The sequence below is a fragment of the Pelodiscus sinensis genome, chromosome 1, assembly GCF_052426305.1.
Source record: "Pelodiscus sinensis isolate ZL-2025 chromosome 1, ASM5242630v1, whole genome shotgun sequence".
Taxonomy (NCBI): Eukaryota; Metazoa; Chordata; order Testudines; family Trionychidae; genus Pelodiscus; species Pelodiscus sinensis.
In genome coordinates this window covers 137,088,694-137,100,121 of record NC_143052.1, presented here as the reverse complement: position 1 = coordinate 137,100,121, position 11,428 = coordinate 137,088,694, and the positions used below count along the sequence as shown (strand labels likewise).

At 56.3% G+C, this 11,428-nt stretch overlaps 1 protein-coding gene across 1 annotated transcript in view; it reads left to right on the top strand.

Annotated features, from left to right (window-relative positions):
- The first annotated feature begins 222 nt into the window (after positions 1-222).
- LOC112547648 (natural killer cells antigen CD94-like) overlaps positions 223-11,428 on the top strand; it is a 28,547-nt gene continuing 17,341 nt past the window's right edge. The window contains exon 1 of the mRNA XM_089771785.1: positions 223-370. Coding sequence (XP_089627911.1) covers positions 277-370 — 94 coding nt within the window. The 5' untranslated portion in view covers positions 223-276. The remainder of the gene's footprint in view (positions 371-11,428) is intronic.

Below are 11,428 nucleotides of genomic sequence, written 5' to 3'. Positions count from 1 at the left end.
GGCCATATCATCCACTTGTATGGGATGGAATGTTCTGGCCGGCCAGCCAAGAGAGGTAGAATGTTTCTTGTGGCCTTTCTGAATGAAGTTAAGTGTCTGAGAGGAACACAGGGGAGGAGGAAGTTCAGGCTCTGAGCAGGCTATTCTGGGATATTGTTCCTGATCAGGCCGATGCTCTTACCAACTCTAACGGCTTGTTTTACTTAGGTAGAAATCCAAACATTCTTCTTGGTTCAATAATTCCATCTCTGGAATTTGTCCCATAACCCACCAGAAATGAGTGAACAGTCAGTGACCTACGTGGACCTCCGATCTCAAACTCTGGCAGAGCAGAAGAGAAAACGAAGAGGCAAGCCCACCAGGGTCACAGGTACTGTATATTTTTAATCTGAATACATGTCAAAACATTATTAGTTTTGCTCTACCCAGATCTCCTTCTTGGATTTTGTCCCATGACACTTAACATTAGAGAGCAAGAATCTGTGCTGGAATTTTTCTCAAAGGTCAGTAAAAATATATGTTGTTAGTTCTGGTTTTCCAGAACTACCATGGCCTTCAGCCTTACCAGAGAGCCTTTCTACCAATTGGCAGACTTTAGGGCCATCACTCATGAGCAATGTCTCTAGGACCTGAGAATAACCATTATCATGGCTCTCGGCTTAACTACATCTTTCTGTAGGGGACAGCTTTTTCCTTAGGGAGACACTAGGATTCTTCTTGTTGTCCTTCTCAGTTTGACTTGGGTGTAGCACTTATGCAATGTCAGATACATCAGTACACAAGTCAAAGACGTGTGAAAGCCAGGGCTGGTTAGCACGGGCTCTGCAGAAAGAGTCCTTTACATTATCAAAACCCTTCTAGTGTGCCTCTGAACAAATCACCTTTGTAGGTGGGTTCTTTTTACACAAGTTTATGATTGGGGCTCCAGTGACTCTGAACCTCCTCTCTCCCCATACAAGCCACCTCTAATAATTTGCCATACCACTGAAAGATTAGAGTTGCCTTTTAGTCTGAGGCATAGACCACTTAACAATGGCTTCCACGTCTATACAGCAGGGCTAAAGTCAAATTAAGCTATGCAACTTCAGCTCTATCAATTATGTAGCTGAAGTCAAAATAGCTAAATTCAGCTTCTGGTGCTGACTACACAGCAAAAGGTGGAAAGGAAAGCACTCTTCCTCCGACTTCCCTTATGCCTCCTGAAATGAGGGTTACAGGAGTTGGAGTAAGAAGTCTTCCACCTCGACTTTATTTCGAAATAAGGGCTTGTAGTGTAGATGCACACTTGGCTATTACGGAATAATGTCAGTGTAGATATTATGTTGCTGGGTAGATGTGCCCTAAGAGAGTCAGAGGTCGTTTTCCCCCAATGTGCTAAATAAGGGACTTCAGCTGAACTATCTTGCACTCAGAAGGATTTATGGTCAGACCAGCCTTTTTGAGCTTTGTCAGTACCACCTGCCAGTGCTTCTTGTGGCTATCCTGGATGTTGCTGAATACAGCACTGTCATCAATGTAGTCCCTTGCAAAGCTCTGCAAACCATTTAACACTTTATTCACTAGTCCAATAAGGTTACCCCTGCATTTAACAAGCCAAAAGGTAACACCGTGAATTCATAGGTCTTATGTCAGTGACGAAAGTGAATTTCTGCCATGCCTCATCTTCCAGGGGAATCTGCCAGTATCGCTTGGTTGAGTCAAAGTACTGATGTATTTGGCATGGCTTAGCACATCCAAGCATGTCATCGATTCTGGGCATGGGGTAGGCATTTGTTATGGTAACATCAATAAACTTCCGATAATCCCAACAAAATCTCATTGTGCTATCACCCTGGGGGACCAAGATCACAGGAGCTGCCAGATTCTGTGATTACTCCCAACATACCCCGTCTCTGGATAAATTTGCTCTTTTTCCTTGCCAGAGGCCCAGTAAGGTCTGGAAGGGGAAGGCTGTGCCTCTACTGTGAGGATTTTATGGGACAGTAAATGTGTTTTCTGTGAGTTGCTGGAAAACACCCCACTGTACATTTGCAGCACTATTAGCACCTCACTTTTTTCAGCTTGTGTCTATTCATTGCAGATTCTTCACAGATGATTCCTCGTCATTCAACCAACAAATCATTGAGGGGATGCACCTCAGTTTTCCTCCAACCTAGCAGGTCATGTTTATCCTGGTCTCTCAACTGTGACAGGCTTTCAGCTGGTCCATGTCCACCACCTCCAAGGGCCCCTCATAGGAGTTTTGAATTTTCAGCCTTTTTTCAGGGTTCAGCCCATCACTAAGTCTCCTAAGTCAAAAGTGTGTTTACACATTGTACCTATTGGAGTCCAGGAGGTGGGTGGGTGTTAGCCCATCCATATCTAAAGGACCTCCCCCCAGCCTATGGGGAGGGCCCACTGAGCCCAGGAAACCAAGTAATTACTTGGGGCAAAAAAAAGAAAACAGGGAAGGGTATGAGGGACAAAGGTGTCCCCATCTGGCTAAAACAAGGGAACCAGATGGGGACACCGAGCAGAGAACCCCGGACAGTGCCCACTGCCCCTTGAAGGTCTCGAGAGAGCCAGTGGACGCCGCCCAGTGGAATTCTGTCTGTCTGGATATGTGAGCAATTGCAGGAACGGAAATAGGCCCCACAGTTGTAGGTCCCTCCCTGGGCAAACCTCTGATCCCTGGTCTTATAAATTACCATCTTGGCGATAGCCAGGAGGAGGTTGACCAGGAAGTCTCGCGACTTTGTGGGGCCTCGGATGAGGTGTGTGTAAATTAAACAGGTGAGGGGAGAAGTGAAACCACAACCTCAACAAGCGGTTCTGGAGGAGACAAAAGAGGACTGTAACCTGGCGCACTCGAGGTAGATGTGCTCCAGGTTCTTCCTCTTGCCACAGAAGGGGCAAGTGTCGGGAATGGGGGTGAACCGTGCCAAATACACACCCGTGCTCACAGCTCCATGCAGGATTCTCCAGCTGATGTCCCTGGTGGGCCATGGAACCAAGGTGGAATAGAGACTGGCCCACTGGGGCTCCCCACCCTCTATTGATGGTAAAAGGTCCCGCCACTTGGTGCCTGGGAGGGACACGAGCGTGGGGAAGTGGAGTGTGTAACGCACGAGAGTGTACAGGTGACTCTTTGGCACAGTTCGGAAGGGGACCAGCTGCAACGTGTGCACCTGGCTCAGGTGATGAGGGGAAGGCGGTCAGGGAGGTTCATGGACTTAGGGCCAACGGATAGATCAGGCGGGCCGAAGGTGAGGGGCAGGTGGGGTGCACCCTCTCGCAGGACCTTGTCAAGGTGAACCCGAGCGGTGGGCAGCAAAGCACCTCCTGAAGTACGCGCTGGGGAGTACGTAGGGTGGAGAGCACCATGCACTGGGTGAGTGCCCGAGGATCCACCCAGTCTCCCCAGTCATAGTCCAGGAGGTCTCTGATTCTTGTGACTTCTGCCAGGATCAACCTCTGGTGCACCGAGGGGGACTCCACCGCCTGCACACGTAGATGGGGGTTGTGTAGCAGGGGCTCCGCAAGGAAGTATGCCCCCACGGTGGCTCCAAAGGACCTCGTTGCCTCTAGCAGCTTCTAGGCCCGGAGGAGGTCCTGGTAGAAGGCTGGCAGCTCGGAGAGGTCTCCCGGAAGACCTTTCAAATAAAGGAGCTACCTGTCATATCAGAGCACTCAGAAGCGGTGAAGGAAAGCGGACTACCTGCATCAAATTGGAGCCTTTGCAGGGCCTGGAGGCAGAGAACATGAACCCGCATGTGCAAACACATCAGGCCCTGCCCTCTCTCCTCCAGGGGAAGATGGAGAACCCCTGCAGAGACCCAATGCAGTCCTGGCCAGAGGAACTGCAGCAGCAGCTGCTGGATCTGATTCAGGAAACCTGGGGCGGGACCAAGGTGCTGAGACGGTGCCAGAACATGGACAGGACTAGTTGGTTAGGCACCAGTACCCTCCCACGCACGGAGAGGCACTGGAGCAGTCCTGTCCCTCTCTGCAATTGCTCAGCCACCCTGGACTCTAAACCTTGCTAATTCTCTGGCGAAGAGGGATGCATGGCAGAGAGAAAAATGCCAAGATAGATCAGCGGACCTACACTCCACCTGATGGCCTGAAGCGCGGGTGGGAGGGAGCTTGCCTGCCACCCGGCCCCTACCACCAGGCCAGAGCTCTTGACCCAGTTGACCCGGGTGGAGGAGGCCGCTGAGTAGATGGCTTGGCAGGCCTCCACCTGCGCCAGGTCTCCCGGGTCCTGGACCACGAGGAGCACATCATCAGCGTACACCGACAGCACCAGCCACATCTCCAGCTCATAGAGCACCAACCCCGTCAACCTCTTGTGAAGAAGATGGAGGAAGGGCTCAATGGCCAGAGTATACAGCTGGCCTGACAGCGGGCAGCCTTGACGTACTCCCCACCCGAAGATGACCGGTGCAGTCAGGGTCCAGTTGAGCTTGACCAAACACTCTGCGGAAGCATACAGCACCTGGAGAAAGCCCACAAAGCAAAGCCCGAAGCTGAAGGCCTGCAGAGTGCCCAGGAGATACCTGTGGCCCATCTGGTCGAATGCCTTCTCCTGATCCAAGGATAGGAGGGTGAACAACAGACCATCCCTACACCCTAGCTCTAGGAGATCCCGGACCAAATAAAGGTTGTTGAAGATGGTACGGCCCGGGACGGCGTAGATCTGGTCTGAATGGACCACATCCGCCAGCATGGACTTGATTCTCAGGGAGATGGCTTTGGCAACGATTTTATAGTCCGTACTGAGGAGCGAGACGGGACGCCAATTCCTCAGATCACAGAGGTCCCCCTTCTTGGGCAGCAAGGCGAGCACCGCTCGCCTGCATGATAAAGGAAGGACCTGCTCTCCAGGGACTCAGCCCAGACCTTGGTAAGGTCCGGGCCAAGAATGTCCCAGAACACGCGGTAGAACTCCACGGTCAGTCTGTCCATGCCCGGGGATTTATTGGTGGGCATGAGACTGAGGGCTTCCAAGAACTCGGCCAGAGAGAGAGGCAGCTCTAGCCGGTTTTGGTTGCCCACGCTGACCATCGGGAGTTCGTTCCAGAGGACTCTGCGGGCTTCTGCATTGGTCAGATCCAGCGAGAAAAGGGAAGTGTAGAAGGCGCGAGCCCTCTCAAGCATCGCCACCGGATCTGAGAGGGGGGGCGCTGTCCTCCGCCAGCCGGCAGACGATATGCTTTCTCACTCCCCTCTTTTTCTCCCAGGCGTAGAAGAAGCAGGAGCTGCGATCCATCTCCCTAAGGAGGTGGATGTAGGAACAAACAAATGCACCCCGGGCCCGAAGGTCGTCGAGGGCCTGAAGTCCCTCCCGCTTCTCCTGGTACGTTCCGCAGAGGGGTGGATCTCTGGGGCCGGTGGCCAGCTGCCTCTCTAGCTCTAAAACCTCCCGTTCCAACTGCTCTATCACCGCAACCCTCCACCGGCTAGCCCCCTAGGTGTAGTCACGGCAGAAGAGCCGCATGTGCACCTTCCCCACATCCCACCACCACCACGCCGAGGGAAAGGTGCATCGCCGCCCGTGCCAGGCCAGCCAGAACTCCTAGAAGAACGCTACAAAGCCCACGTACTCCAGCAGGCTGTTGTTAAAATGCTAATAGGCCGGCCCTGGCCTCTCCAAGGAGAGAGAGGCCGTCATGGCCACCAAGTGGTGGTCCGAGAATAGGGCTGGCTGAATGCTGGAGGAGTGGGCGCGAAAGAGATGATGACGTGAGAGATAAATGTGGTCCAACAGGGAGTGAAATGACCATTGATCCTCCCCCCGGACGAAGGTAAATGCTGCATCCTCGCTTGGGTGGAGGTCACACCAGACGTCTACCAGGGAGTGTTGGTCTACAATCTCCCTGAGGGCATCCGTGGCGGGTGGGCACCGCTCGGTCCCCGTGCGGTCCCATTTCTCGAGGGTGCGGTTGAAATCCCCGTTCAAGACCAGGCATTCGTGAGGATCCAAAGAGCCAAGGAAGGCAGCAGCCTGCTGGTAGAAGTGAAGCCTCTCCGGGCTGGATGCCAGGGTGTAGATGTTAATGAGATTTAATGTTAGTCCCTCTACCCGGAGGTGCAGCAGGCGGCCTTGCACAACCTCAGCAGTCCCCAGCACCTCAGGCCACAAGTTCGGGGAGAACAGGGTTGCCACCCCAGCTTGATTGGCCGACAGGTGGCTGAAGTACACCCTGTCTCCCCACTCCAGCTGCCAGCTAGCTTCGGGCGGCCGATGAGGTATGGGTCTCTTGCAGGAAGATGACAGAGTACTCCCTCTCCCGAAGGAAGGAGAGTACCTGACACCTGCGGAGACCCAGCCTGCAGCCCCGGGTGTTCAGAGTGGCAATGACGAACGGCAGCATTGAAAGGGCTGGGGAAGATCCTCGCTGGCAGGAGTGCTGACAGTCCCCATTGGGCCCCGCAGCAAACTGACCATTCCCGAATGGAAGCAGGGCATTACAGAAGCCACGGGCCCGCTGGTAGGCCGCAGCCTCCCACTGCTCAGTCCCTTTACCCTTCCCCAAAATGGCCCTTGTGGTCTGGAGGATGATATAGAAATCCCCGCAGTGCTGAAGGGTGAGAGCCACTTTATTCTTGGAGCCACGAATGTCCTCCAAGAAGCTGCGCATCTCGCCCCTCAGCACGTCGGGTGTCAGGGCCCCGGGTCAGACTCCTACATGTGCCCCGCGACCGACTGATGCGGGAAAGCAGGGACTCTGAAGTCCCTGCTGGGATGACGACAGGGGTAGTGGCGGAGGGAGAACAGCCCTAGATGTGCTGGGAGCAGGAGAAACAAAAACCGCCTCCCGGGGGCCGTCTGAGCTGAACGTGGCAGCCCCGGGGGTGGCAGTAATAGTGTAAGGGAAGGAAAAAAGATCAGGGAAGGGATCAGGGAAAGGAGGAAGAGTAGGGGGAGGAAGAGGTGGGGGATTAGGAAAGAGACAAGGAGGAGGGGGAGCAGGAATAGAAGCGGGAAAATTCAGTTAGGAGAGGGGCTGAACAGGGAGCAGGAATAGGGTCAGAAGCCTCAGTGGTAGAGGCACCGGGTTGCGGTGTCTCCTCGCAGGGTGGGGGATTAGTGGTAGTGGTGGGGGAAGTTAGTGTCTCCCGAGCACCAGGCTCCGGCACCATTAAGTGTATGTCTGCACTGCCACCCTAGTTCGAACTAGGGTGGCTAATGTAGGCATTCGAAGTTGCAAATGAAGCCCGGGATTTAAATATCCCGGGCTTCATTTGCATCTTGCCGGGCGCTGCCATTTTTAAATCCCCCTTAGTGAAGACTCCGTGTCCGCAGCTACACGCGGCACAGAGTAGGTAGTTCGAATTAGGCTCTCTATTCCAAACTACCATTACTCCGAACGTGAGAGGGTCAATTATTGAAAGGCAAGTGGAAAGTGAGATGTTGTATGTGTTTGGGGGGGATAACTAAAGGAGAGTGGGATACTCAGGCACCAAACGAGATGACAAAGGGGGGTATGGACCCACAAAAAGAGGAGAGGAGAATGCTGTCCGCAAGGAGGGGTCTGCTTAAGAAACCAGTGGGGTAGCAAGACACTGTTGAGGGGGGAGGGGAGGAAACTAGTGGGCCCACAGGCTCCTGAGTGGCAGGCTCACAGCACCAGCTGCAGGACCCAACAGAGCAAAGGAGGGGCAGGGAGGCAAGCAGTGGGGCCAAAGATGGAGATGGCCCCTGCAGCACCTGGGGCTGGGGAGGGAACAGCAACAGCAACAGCAATGCAGGGGAGACAGCAGGGGGCAGAGGAAGCCACCCCCCAGGCCCAGCACCCCACAAAAGTTGTACCAGCTGCCACCTAGGGGCCCAGATGGCAAGAGGCCCCTCACAAACACTCTCCCCCCCCCACAAACTTGTGGAGGAGAAGGAAGAACCCCAGGAGCTGCTGTAAAGCAACCCTCTTCCCTCCTCTACTCCAGAGGGAGTAGCAGTTGCAGGAAGGGTGAAGTCCAGTCCTGCAGCAGTGAAGAAAGGGGCCAGGCAGTCCCAAAAAAGATAGAAAGGGGGGGGTCCCACCTCCCCCACCAGGGTGAGGGCAGCAAAGGCCCCCCTATCCACCCCCACACCCTCAGCAGCTCCTGCAGGCAGCTGAGGGGTGGGGAAGGCTGCCTGCAAACAGAGCAGGCAGAGAGAAAAGGGGACCTGGCCTAGAATAGCCAGGGCCTGCCTACCACAACCCCAGTAGCCCCCCCCCACTCCTCCCAAAAAGGGGAGGGGAGGGGAGGGATGCAAGGGAGGAAAAAGCACAAACCCAGACCAGCAGCCTGCCATGCTCAGTGGAAGAGTGGTTCCTTTCTCCACCTAAAGTCAGGAGATACAGCAGGGGAAAGAGCTTGGTACTATTTGATATCCAGGAGGTGGGCAGGCATTAGCCCGCCCACATCTAAAGGACCTCCCCCCATCCTGAGGGAAGGGTCCACAGAATCTGGAAAAACCAACTAATTACTGGGGACAAATAATGAAAAAACAGGGACGGGTGTGAAGGTCAAAGGGTTAAAACGAGGGAACCGGATGGGGACACCGAGCAGAGAACCCCAGACAGCGCCCACTGCCCCCCGAAGGTCTCGAGAGAGCCAGCGGACGCTGCCCATTGGAACTCTGCCCGGATACATGAACGGATGCAGGAACTGAAATAGGCCCCACAGTCGCAGGCCCCTCCCCCGGCCAACCTCTTCTCCCTGGTTTTGAAGATTGCCCATTTGGCCATAGCCAGGAGGAGGTTGACCAGGAGGTCCCACGACTTTGTGGGGCCACGGATGGGATGTGTGTAAATTAACAAGTGGGGGGGGAAGTGCAGCCAGAACCGCAAGAGGAGGTTCTGGAGGAGCCGAAAAAGGGGTTGTAGCCTGGTGCACTCGATGTAGATGTGCGCCAGCGTCTACCTCACGCCACGGAAGAGGCACGTGTCGGGGGTGGGGTTGAACCGCGCCAAGTACACGCCCGTGCTCACCGCGCCGTGCAGGATTCTCCAGCAGACGTCCCCAGTGGGCTGTGGAACCAAGGTTGAATAGAGGCTGGCCCACCGGGGCTCCCCACCCTCCACTGGTGGTAGGAGGTCCCGCCACTTGGTGTCTGGGCGGGACACGAGGGTGGGGAAATGGAGCGTGTGAAGCATGAGCGTGTACAGGTGACTCTTTGGCGCGGTTCAGAAGGGGACCGGCTGCATCGCGTGCAGCCAGCTAAGATGACGAGGGGGAGGCAGTCGGGAAGGTACACAGGGCTTGGGGCCGATGGAGAGTTCAGGAGGGCTGGGGGTGAGGGATGGGCGGGGTGCACCCTCTCGCAGTACCTTTTCAAGGTAAACACGAGCAGTGGGCGGCAAAGCGTGCTTCACCTCCTGAAGTACGCGCCGGGAAGTATGTAGGGTGGAGAGCCCCATGCGCTGGGCGAGCACCCAAGGATCCACCCAGTCTCCCCGGCAGTAGTCCAGGAGGCCTCCGACTCTGGTGGTTTCTGCCAGGACCAACCTCCGGCGCACCGAGAGAGACTCCGCCGCCTGCATATGTAGATGGGGATTGTGTAGCAGGGGCTCCGTGAGGAGGTCTGCTCCCAAGGACCTGGTTGCCGCAAGCAGCTTCCAGGTTCGGAGAAGGTCCTGGTAGAAGGCCGGCAGCCCGGAGAGGTCTCGCGGAAGACCTCTCAAATAAAAGAGCTGCCAGTCATATCGGAGCCCTCGGAAGCGGCGAAGGAAGGCATGCGCAAACGTGCTCCACGCCGGACTACCTGCATCAAAGAGGAGTCTCTGCAGGGCCCAGAGGCGGAGGACATGAACCCGCGTGCGCAAACACGTCAGGCCCTGCCCTCCCTCCTCCAGGGGAAGATGGAGAACCCCTGCAGGGACCCAATGCAGTCCTGACCAGAAGAACCGCAGCATCAGCTGCTGGATACGGGCCAGGAAACCCGGGGGCGGGACCAGGGTGCTGAGACGGTGCCAGAGCATGGACAGGACCAATTGGTTAAGTACCAGTGCCCTCCCACGCAGGGAGAGGCACCGGAGCAATCCCGTCCACCTCTGCAACCGCTCAACCACCCTGGCCTCTAAACCTTGACAGTTCTCCGGCGGAAAGGGATGCGTGGCAGAGAGAAAAACGCCGAGATAGAGCAGCGGACCTGCGCTCCACCGGACGGCTTGAAGCGCAGGTGGGAGGGAGCCCGCCTGCCACCTGGCCCCTACCACCAGGCCAGAGCTGTTGACCCGGGCGGAGGAAGCCGCCGAGTAAACGGTTTGGCAAGCCTCCACCCGCGCCAGGTCTCCCGGGTCCTGGACCACGAGGAGCACGTCGTCGGCATACGCTGACAGGACCAGCCTCGTCTCCGGCTCACGGAGCACCAACCCCATCAACCTCTTGCGAAGGAGACAGAGGAAGGGCTCCACGGCCAGAGCATAGAGCTGGCCCGACAGCGGACAGCCTTGATGTACTCCCCGCCCGAAGCTGACCGGTGCGGTCAGGGTCCAGTTGAGCTTGACCTAGCACTCTGCGGAGGCATACAGCACCTGGAGAAACCCCACAAAATGGGGCCCGAAGCCGAAGGCCCGCAGGACAGGATCCAAGGACAGGAGGGCGAACGACAGACCATCCCTACACCCGAGCTCTAAGAGATCCCGGACCAGAAAGAGGTTGTCGAAGATGGTTCGGCCCGGGACGGTGTAGGTCTGGTCTGGATGAACCACGTCCGCCAGCACAGACTTTAGCCTTAGGGAGATGGCTTTGGCAACGATTTTATAGTCTGTGCTGAGGAGCGAGACGGGACGCCAGTTCCTCAGATCGCGGAGGTCCCCCTTCTTGGGCAGCAAGGCAAGCACGGCTCGCCTGCACGATAAAGGGAGGACCCCGCTCTCCAAGGACTTGGCCCAGACCTTGGTAAGGTCCGGGCCGAGGACGTCCCAGAACACGCGGTAGAACTCCACGGTCAGCCCGTCCATGCCCGGGGATTTATTGGTGGGCATGAGACGGAGGGCTTCCGAGAACTCGGCCAGGGAGAGAGGCAGCTCTAGCCCATCCCGGTCGCCCGCGCTGACCGTCGGGAGTTCGTTCCAGAGAACCCTGCGGGCATCGGCATCGGTCGGATCCGGGGAGAAGAGAGGCGTAGAAGGCACGAGCCCTCTCGCGCATCTCCACCGGATCCATGAGGGGGGTGCCGTCCTCTGCCAGAAGGCAGATGATGTGTCTTTTAGCCCCCTCTTTTTCTCCAGGGCATAGAAGAAGCGGGAACCTCGATCCATCTCCCGAAGGAGATGGATACGAGAACGAACAAAGGCACTCCGGGCTCGAAGGTCCTCGAGGGCCCGGAGTTGCTCCCGCTTCTCCCGGTACGCTCCGCAGAGGGGCGGATCCTCGGAGCCGGTGGCAAGCCGCCTCTCTAGCTCTAAAACCTCCCGCTCCAACTGGTCAATGACCGCATCCCTCCGCCAGCTGGCCC